Raw genomic sequence first — 20,275 nt, forward strand, 5'->3', positions numbered from 1 at the left:
ATACAGTATTTATATGTAGAGAGAGAATATATAAGGTGAAGAGTGAAATAAACCTCCTTTTTACTAAAGCAAGGGGTGCTTGAGAGCACTATGCTTGTGCAAAAACTGTTTTATTCCACTCCTCACCAGCACAGGCTGGATGTACAACCAGCTGGGAAGGAGCTGTTTTTTAAAACACAGCTTATTTTGAAAAGAGGAAGCAGTTGCAGGACCAGTCACACTCAGCCAGCCATGCTGCCAAGATCCTCACATGACGAGGAAGGCTCAGAACTGTTCTCCAGCATCTTTTGTGTCACAAGGTTTTGATTAGAGACAGAAGGTTAATGCCAAGACAGATAGGAGGCATCCCAGTCCCTTGTTCTGAACGGTGACTTGGAAGGATGAAATCCATCTCCCTCCAGAAGCCCGGCACACTGTTGGTGCATTTTGAATCCCTGTCCTGAGGGTGGCTGTGGCATTTCAGCAGTGCACAGGCAGTTGGCCAGCTCTCTGCACACTTTGAATTGCACCCAGGGAAGAAAGAGAAGAGGCTGGGTGGTTTATCACTGATTTTTATGATGTGTTGTAGCCACATTATGCTGTCACTGTGCAATGAGCATTGCTGAGGTATTACATTTATTTCCCCCCCCCCCCCCATAATTACAGGTGAATTTTTTTATATGTTGTCACTCACTGGAGAAGGCTTGACCTGTGAGGCGTGACTCTGGTCTACTTCGGTTATTCAGCAGAAAATTAAGTTGCACTGCTTACTGACAAAATGCCTTACTTTACTAAAAACAATAGTTTTTGCAATTAACACATGCCCCTTTTTTCACCATGTGGACATCCAGGCAGACTCCCTAATGAGAATGTAGAAAATAATACTCAGAGCAAGTTCAAAAATCATTACAAGAGGAGTATCGTGTCTAGTCAGTTGCGCTTGTCTTACCCATGAGAAAGAAGCAATGCAGCACAGGCAGAAATAGCAGAATCCATGTGCCTATGTCTGTAATCTGGGAGCAGGAGGTCTCTGGCATTCTATCATCTCTCCCATCAGATGTCTCCTAGCTCCCTTTCCCTTCCTCTTGGATGACTGATGACAAATGCCAGAGGCAATGCCATTCACCTGTTTTTAAATTTGTGTTTTCTCTCTCTATGTATACATATGTGTATATGTATATATGTATCTTAACTCCTTGAGGTCATACATATATACATGTGTATCCATGTGTAAAATATACAATAATAGGTGTGTTTGACTAGAAAGCACACTCTTTTACCCCTTTACATTATTATTTAAGCAAAGCAGGTAAGTAGATGGTAAATAAATGAAATGTTACCATCTTGAAGGTTTTCTAAGTATGGTGTTACCAATCCTGCTTACAGAAATTAGGGAGGAGGTTGAGGATCCTGACATAAGTTTGAGAATTACAGAGTTAAAATTTGACTTTTCAAGCAAAAGGAAAACTGTTAGTGGTTTGGGCATATTTTTTTTTCCACCAATGATCACATGCTTTTCTTTTTTTTAAATAGCTCTTTTTTTTCCTTTTTTGTGAAAGCAGGTTCTTATTGCAGGACTCTGAAGTGTTTATGTTGGGATTTGTTACAGAAGACATTCTTTGTCCTCCTCTCTTTTCCCTTCCCCGCAAATGCCGGTTGCCATCGGTCCTTGGTAGCGGTCGCTCCATGCCTGCAGAGCCGGGGGCAGTGTTGGGTGGGTGCCAGCATGGCAGGCTCTGGGCAGGCAGAGGCACAGCCAGAGAAACCACATCAGAGCAAGGACAGCCTCCCTGAAAACCACAGCCAGGCCTTGCTCACATAAGAGGACTCGGCCCCACGGCTCAGCAGCGCTCCTTTCCCACCCACCTCTGCGAGCAGGTTGGAGCAGGCATCAGGAGCACACCTGCCTCTTTGCCTCTTGATGGTTTTGGTTCTTCTGTGCTCTCTCAGCAGTTTGATGCCTCCCAGCGTGGCAGTCACTGGCATCCAGCCCTGTGCCTGGCTGGACACAGCACCAAATGTGGAGAAGCGCTGAAGAGCACTGCCCCGCACCTCAGCCCCACGCAGGCTCCCTCACCTTGGTTTTGGCTTTGCCAGAGTGACGACTCTGCAGACGTCCAGGGCCACTGTCACCACTACCACTGCACCCCTGCATCCCCAAGCAGGAGATGCTGTAGCAGAGCTGGGCAGCTTCCTCCTTGGGCCTGAAGCTGAGGATAGTTTGCAGACAAAGCACTCTGCTGTAGCTATCTGGTCCCCTGCCATGACCACTGGGACATGCACCTCCTGGTGCTGCTGCTTCAGGCATGGGCAGACACTGAAGCTGTGCCTTCATGGCACAGCTCACCTCGTCCACATCTTCACCCCCATTACAGGGCAGGCCCAATACTAAGATTAGTTTGGGGGTCATGTGGTTATTTTGGTTATTTGGTTTACATCTTGGATGTGCTCTGGGAAGAGAATGCCGAGTGCAGTGCCCAATCTATCTGTGCCTTCACATCAATTTTGTATCAACTCATGGAATAATAACAGGGCAGTGTCAGTCTGCTTTATGTTTTAAAGGATTGAAGGAGTGGAAATAGTTCCAAAGACCCCCTGACAACTGCCCTGACTGGCAGTTGAGAAGTCGAGCCAAAACAGAAGAAACTATGGCAGTAACCTGTTTTAGAGGTGCTGTTCCCTCTCCATGCCCAGGTGAACCAGTAGCTGGAGTTGGGCTGTGCACATCAGTGCAGTTCTTCATCAGTGAATCAAAACTGAACCCTGAGAGAGTGAAAGCCCATTCTGCTTATTCATGTCTGCTAAAACTGCAAAAAATGCCCCTCCCTGACTGGCAATTCCTCTTCAAACTGATTCCTCCATTCCCAATGTCTTCCGTTTCATCTCCACTCTTGTGCCTAAGCTAGAGGTTTCTTTTTCTTGCCAAGTGCCACAAAGCTGTTCCTTAGCTCCTTTAAGTCACTGAGTAATTTTCTACCACTTCAAAATGACAGCACATGGTCCTATGGACAGCTCTTCTCATATTGCATGTTCCCAGCCGGAAGTGACTACTGAACACGCATGCATGCATTTGCAGCATTCACATCTGAGCCATGTATGATGTGAATGTCACCTCAGAGAGCCCGCACAGCGAATTTTAAGGACCCATGTGCATGAGAATGAGTTACCTCACTGATATTTTTTGGTTTTCAAGTTTAGACATATGTTTTTCCTGCCTCTGTGAAAATATAGACTTGCCGTAGATATTTTTTTTTACCTTGGCATGTCGATAGTAGAGCTTTGTAATGGGTTCCTAATCAGTAGCATCATGAAGGTGGTAGTGTGTTAGATAACCATGTAAAATGAACAGTGCTGTAGTAACTTTTACTGGTGATGTTTGAAATATCTTGAAAACAGGGTGTGAATGATTTAGGACAGATTTTAATGTCTCAGGCTTCTACTTTTTCAAGACAAATGCAAGTACTGAATCCAAGTAGAATTTAAGCTGTTGAAAAACACGTCAGAAACCCACAAGCACAGTGCAGAAACTCCCAAATTTCTGTACTTACAAAATAAGAATTAGTTGGTTTTTTTTCCCTGATAATTAGCATCATTAATGAAGTCATTTATTGTAAATTGAACAGATGAAACCTTCTCTGCTACATTATAGCTGCATGCCTTTACAGTGCAGCTCTGAAGAGACCCTCTACAAGAAAGCTTTGTGTTAGAACAGCAGTGCCTAATTCTGTGATTAGCACTGCCCATGCAGGCTAGCGCTCCAAAGCACTGTTCTCTTTACAATAAAGGTAGCTTCCATGAGATGCACTCTTTTTTTTTTTTTTTTTTTTTTTTAAGATATGTGGCCTAACATCTTTCCCTGTGCTTTATTAGAACTAATACACATCTTTATTATCTTTTTCTACCAACTCTGAAGGCCTTTGCTTGGTGGTCAGACCTAATGGTTGAGCACGCGGAGACCTTCCTGTCCCTGTTTGCAGTGGATATGGATGCAGCGTTAGAGGTGCAACCCCCAGACACCTGGGACAGCTTCCCGCTCTTTCAGCTCATAAACGATTCCCTCCGTAGTGACTGTATGTATTCTGTATTCTGATCATTTCCTCTTCAGTGGGCGGCTCAGGTTACTGATCATGCTTTCAGCCTCTCCTTACTGCACAGAGAACTGAGATTGGTAGAGATTTACAAACTCCTTTAGCACCAGCTTGATTTTATTCCATTGCCACTAGAAAAAAGCACACCCCTTAAATCATTGCAGTCAAAGGTGGGAAGTTGAATTTTATTTTGTTTCATCTTCTCAAGTCTCTTGATAATGGCTGCCTGATAAGCCAGGAATTAGGTACTCTATATCTGTCATTAAATGTGTGTATTGTATTATATGTGTGTACTGAATTTATTTAGCATGGAGTAAACTGGTCCTTGCTTTAAGATTTTATTGAAGGGAGGAAAATATTAAAGTAAATGGAAGCAGGAGTAGTTCAGAAGAATAGTGCTTTGTGAAATAAGACATTCCTCCAAAGCACTTGGGCCCATGCTATCAAAACCCATGTGAGGATTTGGCACTTTCCTGGGTAGTTCAACCCTCCCTGGGGAGCTGGTGGCAAAAATGGCATTGCCTTAGCTAGGTCCTAGACCAGGACCCCAGCTAGTTTTCTAAGACCATGTGAAAAAAGCCAGGGACTCATCCTCAGAAAGCAAGTTCCAGCATCATGGTGCTGAGCAACCAAAGAAGAAATTATTATCCCACCTGCTAAAGCCAAATGTTTGCCACACTGTGTTTCTTACACTGGTTTTATTCACAGGAAGTGATAATGTATTTGTAAGTTTTACATTAATGGAAAAGAAGGTTCATTGTCTGTTTATTTGTTTGGAGTAAGAAGTCATTCCTGCTGTCTGTGTCATGAACTCTGGCTCTTGTTATGTTCTTGAAGTTTTCCTGTTTACTGACAAATTCATTGTTTGATGAAGTGCCACGCTGTGGTTTGTTACAGAGGTTGTAGTATAACAGTCGTGTCTTACTATACTTTTATTTATCTATTCTAGATAATTTGTGCAATGGAAAATTCCACAAACACCTCCAAGACCTGTTTGCTCCACTTGTTGTTAGATATGTCGATCTGATGGAGTCCTCAATTGCACAGTCAATTCACAGGGGCTTTGAGCGGGAGTCATGGGAGCCAGTAAAGTAAGGAAACCTCCTTTGATACAATCGGAATTTGGGTGCAAATGGATGGAGATTCATATAGAGGTGAATTAGCAAATGTTAGACTGAACATGCAGAAAATGCTTTAAACGTTCTCGTTTAATGCTCTAAATAGGAGGCCTGATCTCTTCAGGATTTTCAGGTTAATGAGGGAAATGGTATTGGCTTTTTGAAATGCATCGCTGCCTCAGTTTGAACTGTGTGCCTTTGAACAGGGAAGCATGAAAATGGGAAAACCTTCTTAACTGCCATGGCTTTTTGGAACCCATTCTAAAAGGCCTTTCCAATGCTGCTTTTGAACTCACATAGCTCCTTTTCAGAACAAAAAAATCTCGCTTCACTGTGTTCAGTTCCAGCCCTATAACCCCTGTGAGTCATTGCTGTATTTATTCTCAACACTCACTTTTTCCACCCACCCTGTGGGGGGGATAGTGCAGTGTGTGCCTCTGGCATCAGCCCCATGGCTGGTGGCTGCACATGTCCCCATGTCCAGGGCAGCTCTGCCAGTCCCAGCTCCTCTGCCTGTAGGATTAGACGTGCAGAAACCAAAGTGAAACATGGGCATGATGACTCAAGCATAATAATTTCTTACATTTGGAAAGCTAGGAGTTTACCAGCAAGAAATTGGGAACCTGAGAAAAACCCAAATTGAACTCAAGAGCTGGTGAATGATAAAAATGTGACATGTGCTTTGGATTACTGTTGTTATTTCACAGGTTTTGAAGCATTACTGAACCCTGTCATGCTTGTGCTATAAAGCCAAGTCAGTTCCTACAAAGGGAAATAGCTGACTTTTCCTTCTAATAAAGATATTAAAAGAGAAGGATGGACCCTTTGCAAGCGACATGAGTCTGGCAGTGCCTCAGACTAGGAAATGGGACCAGGTGACCTCTGGAGAGACTCTTTTCCTTGCTTTTTTTGTCATTCTCTAGAGCAAGTGAAATGGCACTGCACTCTCAGAGGTTGCTGTATAAAAGAACGTGTGGTCTTTCAGGGCTTTTCACACCAAATATGTTCCGTTTACAAGGAAAAGAGATTTTGTTCAGCAGCCAGCCTCCCATATGCAACCTGGAGTCTGAGTACCCAGGTTTTTTCCTTTCTTTCTTGTGCATCCTCAGCATCCGTAAGGATTCTGCCTGCCAAATCTCGGGCTTTTTCTTGACACCTGATCATCCCCTCTGTTTTGAGTGGGGTTAAGTGGCTGGCATTCAGGAGCCTCTCTCACTTTCCATTTGCTGTCTCTGGTCTGCAGGCTAACAGGATTAAAGATCCTAAAAAATCTTGTTTCAAATAAGCAGATGTGACCCAGAAAACATACAAGAAATAGATCTTTCGAGTAGGAGAATGCCATTTTTACAGCCACTCCTTCAAGCAGAATTGCACTTCGAAGTTAGCATTAACTTCAGTTTCAGAGCTCTGCTTTAGTAAAAAATATGTATTTCCTTGTCTGTTATGAAACAGAGACAGTTAACTCTGTGTACCTGTCTACCTGGGTCAAGCACTCAATAAACAAATCATTTGGCTTTTTTTTCTTTTATCAGAAGCTGTCATCTTTTTGCTTTTTAATTACTTCAAGGAGTTAAATCTAGATGTCCATAAGTACTTGGATGTGCTACTTGCCTGTCAAAATGCTTTGTCCCTGGGTATGCCAGCATCTATCATTTCCAAGTTATGTCTGATAGTTATAAAAGATCTTTTCTTAGTTCTCTTGTGATGGTTATTCCCTTCTGGAGTTCCAGTTACAGTGTGCTTTGAGCATTGCATCTCCAAGCAAAAGCCCAGGATGGACTCTTTCTCTTACAGACTTGGGTATTTAAAAGATTTCTTCCAGCAGGAAAGTGGGTGCTTTCCACGAGATGCTTCTGTCCATCTGGTGAAAAGATGCACCATGTTTTTTTTTTTCACGTGTTGATATTTTGTTCTTATGTCTCGCACACAAAAGTGTGAGTTGCAAACGCTGGCTCAACGTGATGTGCCCCGGTGAAGGGAGGCACCAGTGAGTGCCAGAGGGTGGCACATACAGTGCAAAGGAAAAGAGGAGTGTCATTCCTAGGATCTTATGACATATTTCATGTGCTGTTCAGAACTAAATGTTAAGGCATCTTCATCTTTGCCTCCTGGGCAGACCACCTGCTCCTCTTTGTCTGATCGACAGGGAACTTGCAGAAAAATTCAGGTTAGAGACTTAATCTGTTTGATTTGCCCTCCTATATCTACTCTCTTCTCACCCCACATGTCCATACTGTAGCACAGTTGAATTTTTGGCCGTAGATTCTCAAATAGTTTGGAGCAGCCAATTCCCAACCAAATTGTGACCTTCTATTGACACCTCTCCAGCAGAGCTTTTTTGGAAATCGGGAACACTGCAGAATGTTCTTCCACAGCTTTGCTTTGGAGATAGACCTTCAAGTTGGGCAGCAAAGACAGATCATCAAAGCTGACTGTTCTACCAAGCTTTTTGTTGTCCTGGATCTCTACAGTGCATTATGAGAAGGAAATCTCATTATCTTCTGTTAACCAAGAAATTATTCCACAACACAGAATCTTTTGAAAGGGTTTCTCTGTACTTGTGTTTGCAGTCAAGGCTGAAATATGTAGCCCTCCATAACCTGACCAGATGGCAGTTTGCAAGCATGTATTTCTTCTATTTTCATTGCTGAATACTCTGCACCTTATGCTCTGAGGAGTTAGGTATAGAAATCACAGGGAGAGAGATACTGTTAAGTATTGAAAAAAAATGGTGGGGGGAAAGCATGGACGTTATGTGCTCATGAGGGCTCTGTAATCTGCCTCTGCAGAGCTGCTGAATTTGCAGGGGGTCCGTGCCCTATAGCTAGAGCAGCTGGTGCGCTTGTATGAATCCACGCAGAGAAATGTGGAACACTTGTCCTTCGCACAGTCATCCAAGTATGCAGGATACAGAGTAGGTCTGTTCTCTGGTGAGTTGAGAGGTCTTGGAAAACTAGGGTTTGCAATGGGATTTTTTCATGCTAGCTTCTCGCAGAGTGCTGATTTATCTTGCAGCCAGCTGACACGTATGTGTGTGCGTCTCTGTGTGTGTGTCTGTGTTGGAAGGTCTTTTTGAGCAAATGCTAAAGCTCATGCAATGATGACCAATGGCTTGACTAGGACATTACTCATTGACCCAGGGGTCTCTCTACTGCTTGTAGTCCTGGCTTTAGCATCTAGTAATTGCTCACTAGCCCTTTGCAAACTATTTATAAATGTATCATTAATATAAATGTCAGAACTTGAACAATATGATTATACTAATCATTTTATAAGGTTGTACAACTACAGAATGATAGTGAAAAATGTTTCCCCTTAAAAAGAAGCACCACTGTAGTGAAAGTGAGTATTTTTGTTACTATTCTGGGTGTCAGTCACAGGAAGAGCACAGATTTGACTGCCTACTTCACTAGCAAGCTCTTTGCTTCACATCAAGGCTTTTGTGAAAAGATTTGCTCTTGAGCATTTGCTCAGCCTCGACAGTGAGGTTGCAAGTGTTTATAGTGATGGAAGAGACAGGCATTTGCGTCTCCCATCACTAAATCATTTCAGGCATCCTGTAGGAAACTGAGCATTTAGGTGTGGCCAAGGGTCTTGTTCAGCTCTATTCTGAACCCAGGAGACAGCTCAGTAAAATACTGTGATTTTTCTGCCCTCCTTTCATTGCTAGGGCAGCTCTACAGGAGCAGCCATGGTGCAACTGGACATGTTCCGTGTGACCGGTGCTGCAGTACAGTGTGAGCACTGGGAGGTTGTGCAGGGGTACACTGCCAGTCTGTCTGCACTGAGAATTTCCCAGCAGACAGCCCAGGTGAAAGCCACAGCTCACACACACAAACAGGGCTGAAGCAGAAGACGCCAGGAAAGCAAGTGGTGCAGCTCCAGAGCGTGTTTCTCTCATCAAACGTATCAGGATCCAGTCCTGAAGCTGAGTCGTCTTAAATCAGACAGCCCTCATCTTGTTGATGCAAATGCCCACATTCCCTGCCTGATGGCTCAGGTTATATTTAGCCATCTATATTAAATAGGCATGGCTGGCTTCTAGAAACAGTTTCTCATCTTGGACCTGTAGTTTTATGGTCTGAACAATTGCAGGCTTCATGGAACATTTGTTGGTAATATTAATCATTTTTAGAGGTCTCACTGCAACTGTTAGTCAGATAATTAGATCAGTTGAACCTGAAAAACTGTGCATGTCAATTCAGGAGAATATTTTTTTACATTAGTTACTGTATGTTAACATAATATACTCCATTATTTTGCTGTTTTGTTTTGTTTTAAAAGTACTAACTTATTCTTGCAACATATTCTTGCATCAGCAAAATAATGTGTTGTATAAAAGAAATATGTTTCCGTGTGAATATAGTATACTGTTTACTCTAGAAGTCATATTTTATTAATACAGTGTTTTTATTAATATAACACTGTCACTTCTTGAATTTTAATATTAAAACCAAAGGTCCTCTGATTTATGTATTTACCATCTGGCTAAGTTATTTAAGTTGCTTTTCCTTATACATTTATATGTTGTCCACCTCTTGCTATTTCTTTATTTATTCCATATCAGTATCTAACCACATGCACTGCCATTTCTGAAGATTTAACACTCTCTCAATCACTATGTAGTCTATGTCTCATTCAATAGTCATATCATCTTAGGAGCAGATACAGTATGAATGGAAACAATGGACAGCTTTGTGACAGTACTGAATTCTTATGTTGCCTGAAAAAGAGAACACGCAGATAGCAGGAAGTTAAATCTGCTAAGAATCATAGAAATAATTAGAAATCAGAGCATAGTCGTGGGGGTTTTTTCACTAGAAAAAGCTTTGATTTGTGATTTTCCTCCCCAGCAAGGGATTTTATTCACAAGGAATGAAGTCTGTTCCCTAACATTCACCAGCAATGACAAGCTGAGCTCTTGCAGAGATGTGGTTCACATCGTCTGATGCGTTAGGAAACGTTTATTCAGGCAGCTCAATTCCGTTACTTTGGGGGTTGATATATAAAACTTGCAGTAAGAAATGAAGTGCCAAATATGTCTCAGGGAAGTTACTAAGATTTTAATATGCCTTGAAAGACATAGTGTATAATTTGATAGTTTCACAGGAATCCAGATAATGGTGTCTGTAAAGTAACTCATTTAATCCAGAGAAATGGGAGAGACCTCCAAAGGTGGCATATCCTCATGCAGTCTCAGAGCAGGCAAGTTTGGATGCTGAAGCAGTGCCCATGTGCATCCATAGAAAAGCTTTCTGTAGCTTCAGCAGTGCAGGGTGAAGCCGAAATCCTGAATTTCTAATTCCATTTTCACTGAGTCCAAGTAACAATCTGATGAAAACAGTGTCAAAGCATCTGGCTTTGTTCCCCACATGGGACTGTAAAACCACCTGTGGGTTGTGTATGAGGGGGTCAGACAGTGTTCCTGGGAGAGGGCAGAAATGAGGCATTTTTCTGAAACTGGCCTCTCTTCTGAGAGCCAGGTAATATGTGAGCTGGGTAATTGAGTTCTATGTTTTGCTGATTCCCAGATCTCCTGATGTTTTAATTTGCATGTAGAATATAACTGTTATGAGATACTCACTAAAACAGAATTAGACCAATTACAATATCTTAGAGACCTAGCACAATGAAATCTGTCAGGGTGGATTCCAAACTTTGGGCATGCAGTGCTGTTACATGCACCTTGTTCCAGGAGAGAATGTTGCATTAAATCAATACAGCTGTCCACTTTTTAAAGATCCCTATTTGCATAACAGTTGCACATCTGAAAATACTGGTTGGAGTCATGATGCCCAAATGCACATGCTTCGTATTAACCTTTGAATATCAAATCACCCCATGGCCCACTTCCAGCCATGAAACAGTCACATACTAGTCCTGGATTCATATACAAAGTGCAGTTTATTCAAAGTGCACAAATAGTGGGGCTGGACAATCGTTTGTTTTGCACCCTGGAATGCAAGGGAGGATCAGGGCACAGTCGTCACAGAACCTTGTAATTCACTGTTTCATCACTCCAGATTAGCTCATCTTTATTTGTGGAGGGTCTAAGACAGAGAGGTTTTGCCGCAAAATTGCAACTCCATTGAGCTTGGTGGTGAGAAAAACTCTTGTGGCTAGAATTACAGACTCTCTCTTTATTATTTCAAATTCCAGTCCCTTAGCAGATCTCATAGTTTAGCACTTCCTTTGAGCCTGTGTGTGTAAGAATTGAGACTCTTCCTTAAAAGAGAGATTTTTTTGGAAGAAAAGCTGCTCTCTGCACTTTGAAATGGTATCAGGACTTGAAGGTGCAGTTATTTTCACAGGTGTTTAAGTTCTCTGTCAATTTTTCCCTTTGCAATTCTTCTTTTCATTCTGGTTTGCTTTTTTTTTTTTTAAGGAATTTGAATTTTATAGCAGACTGAAAAGACAGTACATTTAAGCTTCCATACTCATGCTTCTTTCTGAAATGTTTTGCTTTAGTTTTTTAACTGTCCTCATGCTGTGAACTTTGCAGATTTGTTTCTGAGTGTCATGTGCTTCTGCTACATCGGCATTGTCACTGTTATGGTATTTTTTCTTTCTGTCTGTTTCTTCCACAGGAGTTTAACAAGTAATCTGCCCAATGTGAATCTACCAAATGTGAATCTCCCTAAAGTACCAAATCTACCAGTTAACATCCCACTAGGCATCCCACAAATGCCTAGCTTTTCTGCACCGTCATGGATGGCTGCTATTTATGATTCTGAGTGTGTATTCAGTTCAAATTAGATCTCATTTAAATTTAAAGTAATCTTGGCATGGATATGTATTGTTTGTTTCTGTGCATTACATAAAACTTTAAAGAGTGATACAGTTAATTAGATGTTTTCTGAATGAGACACTAGTGAATTTCTGGCATGTGTATTTTGAGGGTTTTTTTTGTATAAACCTTGAAAATTTGTCTCAACTCCCACTGAGAGTTTGAGCAAGTATCTTGCTTTACAAAATAGCTGTCAACAATGGGGTATGGTCTGAATAACGTACAAACCACAGAACTCACAATATGACATTATGTGTCTCAGCAAAGAGTTTTGTCCAAAAGAGAAGATGAACCAATTTCAATGCCAGTCAACCAATTTCTGTGGACCAGATGTAGATCTAAAAATGAATTTTATTTAATGCAAGCTCTGCATTTCCCAGATATTTTTTGTCTCGACTTTGATGAAGCAGTCTAAGAAAGAGGAGCACCCTGTAACAGTTTTTATTCATGTTGGGGGATGCCACAGAGAGGAATTAAAGCTCCATAGCCTTCATTACTGCCCAAATATTGCCATGACCAACTAAAGAAAGATATTTCCAATGTGATTTTTAGATTATGGCTTGGAAGATAGTGTTAAAGCAGTCACTCTGTAGGAGCCTTGAACTCTGTGCTCCCAGCTTCCTGCCAGAGTGTCCCAGGGTGCAGGTGTGAAACTCGGGGGGAACATACCACATATCCTCAGAACAGATTGGGCAAGTTCTCTTATAGGAGATTTCTCTCTGAGCAGTGTGGAGGGTGGTACACAGTGGGCTCAACCCAAATCTCATCATTTGAGGTAGCTCATCTCCCATGATATCCTGTCGTGGGAACTGTTATTTGTCCATTCTCCTTCTAAAACCCTAGAGAATTATTTAGGGTTGGCATAGGGTTGTCTCAGTCAGCACTGTAGTGCTTGTCCTCTATCCTCTCACTTAATAGATAAAACTGAAGAACTCACCCATGAATCTCCTGTTCACTTTTACTGAAACACCCTCAATTACATCTACACCTGGAGTCCACCAGAACGCCTCTGCCATTAGTCTGGCACAGGCAGGATTGCAGAGCACTGGTAATGAATGAAAGTAAAGAAAACACTGATGTGAAATCTTTTTAAATAGATTTAAAAGCTTTTAAAATATTAGCATGGTTGTTTATGTTTCAAAGCCATACAACTCATATTCATGCTAAGATAGTTATTTTAAAGGTTAGCTTAGGCAGTTGTCTGTAAAGAGTACTTGAAAGTTTTAATCTTGCTCTGTGCATGCTTTGTGGTATTGCCCTTGAAAAGATAAGAATCATGTAATGACAGAAAATTGGATAATCCCTCTGAAAATGCTTGAGCATCAATGGGATATTGCAAGCTGCCGGCGTGATTAGAGTAATTGTGGTGCTCACAAGCAAAATATGAACAGTGCATTTTGGAAATGAATATACTATATTGTTTACTTGGATGGAGCCCTAATCAAAAGTGAGAAAAAGACTGAGAATAATTCTTCAAAAATTTTGAAACCAAATGGATATTATAATATTGCTGTAGTAAATACCAATTATTGTATTTGTATACATTAAATCACTTAAAATGTAAATCCATGCAGTTCCAAAACTGGGTTTAGACTGTTAAAGCTTGCTTACACCCAAGCACAGGTTTGAACTAAAAACTGTTGGTAGATGAACGTGTGAGACTGTTGTCCAAATTGGTTCCCTGGCAAAAGCAGATGCCTGATTCTTTATCTTTTCATCTCCCTGGTTCCCTTTTACTCACCCTTCCCCTCCATCGAGGACATGTTACCTGTTGCTTAGTGTCAGATATGTTTCTCCTACAACCAAGACTATTCATTCTTTATCTTGTTGACTCTGCTAGTCCAGGATCCCTCAGGACCCCTCTGGCATGTTGGGACTGCAGTTCTCACCTGGGAGTAGCCCTGTTTGTATTAGTTCCCAGCTCCTCTAGCATTAACTCAATGCAGCTGGCATCTGTCACAATAGAAACACCCTCCCTCATCTGTTTCTATAGATGATGTCAGCACAAGTGGTAATGCATGGTGTGTTAAATATCTTATAAATTACTGTGTTAGCATTAGTGGTATGCGAGGAGGGGGTTGAAACTCTTGAAGCTCCCTTGGTAATTGTTCTGGGAAAAAAAAAAGTGAGGGAGAAGAAGAGAGGGAGAGAAAAGGGTTAGAGATGCATAAATTTCTGTGCACAAACAGAGTGCAATCCAGTCCTGTATTTTTATTCTGTAAGTGGAGGTTTGAGATATAATTATACTGTGAAAAGAGCTGGTGTAGCTACACACTGCAGGACTAAAGACTTCCATCTGGGCAGGGGTGTGGGTACAAGAATATATGCTTGGGAAAAAAATTGAGAATTTTGTGGCAGACCAAAGTTGTTGCAAAGTAAATTTTTAGAAATGTAAATTTGTTGTCCTGTAATTGCCTTTGCAAAGAAAAAGGTGCAGCAGTAAATCCTGCCGAAACTCCGGATATGAGATGTACCTTTAGCTCAATTGACTGACCCCAATTTTTTTTCAGCTGTTCAAGAGATAAAGTGTGTCCTCGCTCACCACTTGTTAGCACTGTCCCTTACCTGGAAACGGGGCCACACTGGGGGGACAAGGCAAACTCAAGATATAATTTGGAGGGGGGAGAATTGCATGAAACCCTAAATCTTAATAACTGCATACAGCCTAGTATAGCAGTTATTATTGATCAAGGATTTTCTCCCACAGTTTCTGGCCTTAATTATTAATAATCACATATGTTAATGTGGTTATTAACTAAGGCTGATTTTTACCATACACACGTTCTTCCCGTTAATCTGTGTAACTCATGATGTTGTCTTACTCATCTGGTCTGGAAAGTTTTGTGGGTGATGACAGCAAGGTAGATTAGGCAACTGTATGGTAAAACTCAAAATCCTGATGGTGGAGATGGCCAGCGTTGTCCTGTGTATGAAACTGCTGTCTGCCTTACACTTGTTGCAGGAATGGTCTCCACATCAGGTTGCAAAGACCCTGATGCCACTTCTGACTTTTGTTCTCATTTTGCCCTGCCAGCAATGGATCAGGCACTTCAGAAGATATGTTCTGGAAACTTGATGCCCTACAGACCTTCATTCGGGATTTGCACTGGCCTGAGGAGGAGTTTGGGAAGCACTTGGAGCAGCGCTTGAAGCTTATGGCGAGTGACATGATCGAGTCCTGTGTGAAAAGGTAGGTGCCCACAAGAGCTCACAGGATGCAAAGCTATTCCACCTTAAAACTGGAATTCACCCCCGTACTGCCAATTGTGGACTTTCCCAAGGAGATGCTTCTCTGTTGAGACTAGGGAGAGTGCTTATTCACAGTAAGGCAATACATCACCTATTCTTCTGGGTTTTGTGGGTAATTACTTATTTTCAGTGCCACACACGATGTCAGATCTTTGTAAATGCAGGTTGGTGTGATGATGCTGATTGCTGAAGGCATAGCCATAAGAAAGATCCCAGCACCCACCTAAAAAGCATAGATACATGAAAAAAAAAAAAAAAAAAAAACCAAGAAAAAATTATTTTAAAAGTGGGATAGTGTGTTGCTTGGCACACAGGTTTCACGTCTGCCGTTGATTGGGAAAAGCTGTTGTATCATCAGCCACATTATAGCATAGTTACCTGCAGATCTTCCAAAACAGAGATATCTTTAAGCAACTTTTAGACATACTGGCAGCTGTCATTTTGAAAGCAAAATATTGAAGTTAAATTTCCAACTTTTCCACTGCAATTTATGTCCATTTGCATCAGAGATAACAAGGCAAGAAGGAAAAAAGAACTTGGTATTTCATTGTGCAAAAATCCATCGACAAAGAGATGAACCAGAGAAAAAATGGATGCCAAATATAGCCAATACATGCTAATATTAACTGCAGTGTGTCATGTGGCTGTTCTGTACCACAATTTCCTGGCCACTCTGCAAGTGTGAGTTTGGCATTTATTTTCAGTACAGTCCTCACTAGCCTGGATGTGCAGTGTCAGCACAGGGGAAGGCAAGTCCCTGAGATGCAGGCAGGAAGGCAGATAGCTCAAGGCTTGTTCTCTCACCATTCTGGATAAACCCTAGTGCATTTTAAGTGCAATGAGATCCATTGCATTTAATTTTCTCTGTGTTTGACATAGAGCAATTTTTGAAACACTGAGCTTTAGTTGTCCTTCAGTTGTCAGGCTGTCCTTTAGGAGAAAACTCAGTGCTGAAGCTCTGCTCTCTGCTCTGCCCCAGCACCACCAGCAAAACTTATTTTCTCTTTTTGCTTTCTTTCACTTGAAATTAAGGTCCCTTTGCTGTCCCTACAGCACAGTTATAGCTGCAATGGTCTGTAAAAATCAGACCAAGTTAGCTCAGCTGAGATAACAGAAAAATAAGCAAATTTCCAGGTACATCTAAAGAAGGGCTTGTGTGCCTGGAAGCCAGGTGGTTTTTTTCCCTGATTTGCCTCAACATTTCTACAAATGTGTTGCCCCTATGTAAAATCCTGTCCCAGCTTGTATTGGTACAACTATATATAATGGTTGTGAGCATAAGTAGGAACATGCTCCTTTCCATGAGGAGATGGAAAATCCCAGTCTCCTTGGGTCCTTTCAGTAATTATCAACATTCTAGTCCCCGAGTCCAGGCTAAATCTGGCACTGGTAATTAAATCAGTTCAAATGCCATTGCTGATGTAAACCAATATGCTGCCTTCCCTATTTATATCACCTGCAAACAGGGCCTGGCTAAGGTTTCTTTAGCAATTTCAGTTTGACACAACATTTTTCTTCGCGTCTGTCTCTGAACTGTTGAATCCATGGAGGAGCCACCCTGCCTTCCGCACTGGGTTGTATTTCTGGGCTGTCAGGAAAGCAGCCCTTGCGAGGAAGGCCTGTTAATTAATAAATCCAGGCAGAAGGACCTACATACCAGCTCACATCTGATCCCCAGAACAGGAGCTTCACATTCATAATTGAGCTTTTATTTGCATAATCCTTGTGGGATCATTTAAGTTCAGAATTATTCCTGATCTGCAGCTGATATTATTTGTTACTTCTAGATTGAAGCTCCTATGTTAATTTATTGGCAGATTCTGTGTGATGCGATAATTGTTCTGTGTCAGGTTAGATTAGTGAAGTACCTCTGGAATATGAAGAAGGGCTCTGAAAAAAGGCAAGGCAATGCCCACCACATTGGAAAGCATTCCTGTGTTACACTCACAAATGCCTTGGTATTTAAAATATGACACAGGATCAGATTTTGTAGGTTTTGGCCTAAGAAAGCTTTTGGTGTATCATGGTTTGTTACTGCCAGGGATGTCAGATTTGATCTCAGTGAAACCTCAGGAAAATGGGGAGGTGTGTGATGCAGGTGTGTTCATATGCACATGCCTGTGCATGCTTTGCAGATATAGTCTGGTGAATGTGTGTGGTGCTGGGAAACCACTTCTGTGAACTTACAAGACAATTAAGAACTTACAAATCAATTAAGAACTTCCAGTGAGCAAATACTATCATATCACTATAACTGCAATGATCTGGCAGCGTCCTTTTAGTTAAGCAATAAAGGAGTTTCTGTTATTTGTAGTTGATATCAGGGAGCAATAGGAGCTTCCTTTAGTGCAGCAGGGTGTGGTTATCAATCAGCTAATACAACCAAATTAAAGATGTGCCTTGACACTGCTGTTTGTAACATCATCACACTGTTTATCAAGCATAAGAGAGTCACAGTTTCCCTGAAACTGTTGAACACTTTATAAATAGTGTGTATTCTAGAAAGGGGGTTTCTTTTTAAAGAGGAAAATCATTTTTAGAAAAAACCCATTTGTAACAATTGCACTATGCACTCCCAGCAGCATTCAGTTTTCTGGCTCTCAAACTCCTCTCAGTATTGTTTCAAACTATTATTATTGGCTTAGTATGTTTAAAAGCAACTGAAACATCTTCTTCTACTTTCCTTCACAGAACAAGGATTGCATTTGAAGTAAAACTGCAGAAAACCAGCCGATCAACAGATTTCCGAGTCCCTCAATCAATATGCACCATGTTTAATGTCATGGTGGATGCCAAAGCTCAGTCTACAAAGCTTTGCAGTATGGAAATGGGCCAAGAGGTAAAAATGCAGGTTCTTCCTTTCACAGCTTTTAAAGGCAATGTCATGAAATTTCCTGTCTCCTGTTGTGCTCGTTTCAGAGACGTTGTATCGTTTGTGGATTTAGCCTTCCATAGAGAGTGTGCAGATGAATGTACAGGGGGTTGCTCTCAAATCTAATGAATAGAAACATTCGGAATCCCTGTCACTTAGGAGTGGCTTTTTGCAAGGACTGTGGTATGCATACGGTATCTCTCAAGCTTGGTTGTTGCATGATGACCATATAAATTGAGTCATTAACTGCACCTTGGAGCCAGGTGTCAGCAACACACTTTCTGTGTATGGCTATTTTCTGTAGACAAACATAAGGAAAACAGAACTGACAAGTTGTTGCTGTGATGCATGTAAGGGAAAAAAAAAAAAAACAAACCACAAAAATAAAGAACTTCCAAAAGTAGATTGAAATTCCGGCTGCTTTGCCTTCCTCGAGTACTGGCTGTAATCTGCACACTTGATCATTCTGGATTTCCAGGTTCATAATGACTCAAGTTCCCAAATAACAAACCTGTTTTAATTAATTGCCAATTTTTATTTTCTTCTGAAGCCATAGTTGCAGGTTGAAGTTTCTGTGAATTGACCTGTGAATTAGAAAGACATGGCAAATTGGAATGAATTAAATGCATCAGAATGCTCATTTTGCTCCAGTGACTTCAAGCCAAATTGAATATTCATGTACCAGTCTAGAATAAATTCACAAATATTGTTTGGCTCACCTAGTCCGCTGCTTGTCAGCATTTCCTAGATAAGCCTTTCCACTACAGCTTTCCATGGTCAGATTTTGCAGTGAATCATTGCTAGTTGTTCCTGTGTTTTTTTCAGTTGTTCACTTCAGTTTGTTCCTCTGAAAGAACTTGCTCCAATGCTCCAAAGGCCACTGGATGTAGCAGGGCTCTCTGCCCTGATGTCAGTGGTGTTTGGATCAGATTAAGCTGTTCTTTTTATTTTTCTTATACATATTTCAGTTCTGACATTTTATTTGTGACATGCACCTTGTAAGAGATTTCATACTGCCCATCATCAGGTCTTCCCTTGTCCTCCAGGTCAGCTGGAGCAGATCTTGAGTGGGCTTTTGTTGTCCAGGTGTGGACATGAACTTCTCTACCATTTTCTGTTCCATATTCATACCCACGTTTCTCCCCGAATCCCTCAGTCTGCAGCTGCTGCAGCATCTACTCTGTCAGCTGCAAAGGTCCATGTTTGTGATGTTCCCCACTGCAAACCAGGATCAAGCCCTTATACTGGCACAGTCCCTGTGGACAGGGAGATTTTGGAGATCATGAAGGCAGGGAGGCTCATTGCATTCATTAAACTGTCAGGTTGAGTATCCAGATGGCCTGAGACTGATCACATCAGCGCGGTGCCCGAGTATCCTGTGACCAGGCACTCGCTGCATCTTTCCATGCTGACTTGTGATGCTCCCTGACTGCCACAGCTTCCTCTGAATTCTGAGCATCAGTCCTACTGCAGGTTCAGCCTGACTCACACTGCAGGAGGCAGAGGAGCAGGCGGCTGCGTGGTTGCTTCTGGGCTGCAGCCGAGATCAGCTGCAAATCTGCCTGGGACACTTCCAGGAGATGTTTGGTGCAGCAGCTCAGAGACAGCTGAACCCCCGTGGCAAGCAGCAGTTGCTGGGACATGAGGTTTTTAACAGATAGCTAAACCTGTAAAGCAGATGTAAATTATTGGTGTATAGGTTCCCATTTAGGGCTGCAGTATTTTATACACCCTCCCTTTTCCTTTTTTTTTTTTTCTTTTAATTAGTGTTACTACCTCCCCCTCCATTCACTCATGCCACTCTGTGTTTCAACTATCTCCATCTCCTCTTCTTGAAGCTGTCTAAACCTGTGTGCCAAGATGTTCAGGCTGAGGGGGGTAAAAGTTCCTATATAGATCTGTCATTACAACCTGGGAGAGGGGGACAAAATACCACCCTGCTTCTTCCAGTCCCACTGGAAGTGGTGAGACAGTCAGATAAGCAGCAGAGACATGGGAACCTGGGTTTCCAGCCTGAGTCCTTCTCAGTAATATGGGGAATTGGGTCTGTGCCTCATCGAGTCCCTCTGTCCCCCCATCTGTGGTGCGTGGCAGCCACACAGGTCAGCAAGAGGAGGAATGGACAGACAAGGAGGGACAGAAATTCGCTGATGGGACCATCCATCAGTGCCCCAGGTGGCAC

General features: G+C 41.9%; 1 protein-coding gene across 10 annotated transcripts in view; it reads left to right on the forward strand.

Moving 5' to 3' along the window:
* Positions 1-20,275, forward strand: part of CADPS (calcium dependent secretion activator) — a 207,045-nt gene that overhangs the window by 152,592 nt on the left and 34,178 nt on the right. For 6 of the 10 annotated variants that reach the window (XM_053989358.1, XM_053989361.1, XM_053989360.1 and 3 more), the window contains 5 exons: positions 3,893-4,049; positions 5,017-5,158; positions 11,773-11,919; positions 15,007-15,162; positions 17,913-18,060. In XM_053989358.1, the coding sequence (XP_053845333.1) occupies positions 3,893-4,049; positions 5,017-5,158; positions 11,773-11,919; positions 15,007-15,162; positions 17,913-18,060 (750 nt within the window). The remainder of the gene's footprint in view (positions 1-3,892; positions 4,050-5,016; positions 5,159-11,772; positions 11,920-15,006; positions 15,163-17,912; positions 18,061-20,275) is intronic. The other 4 variants (XM_053989365.1, XM_053989366.1, XM_053989367.1 and 1 more) reach the window with 1 other exon arrangement.

This window comes from Vidua macroura, chromosome 13 (genome assembly GCF_024509145.1).
Source record: "Vidua macroura isolate BioBank_ID:100142 chromosome 13, ASM2450914v1, whole genome shotgun sequence".
Taxonomy (NCBI): Eukaryota; Metazoa; Chordata; class Aves; order Passeriformes; family Viduidae; genus Vidua; species Vidua macroura.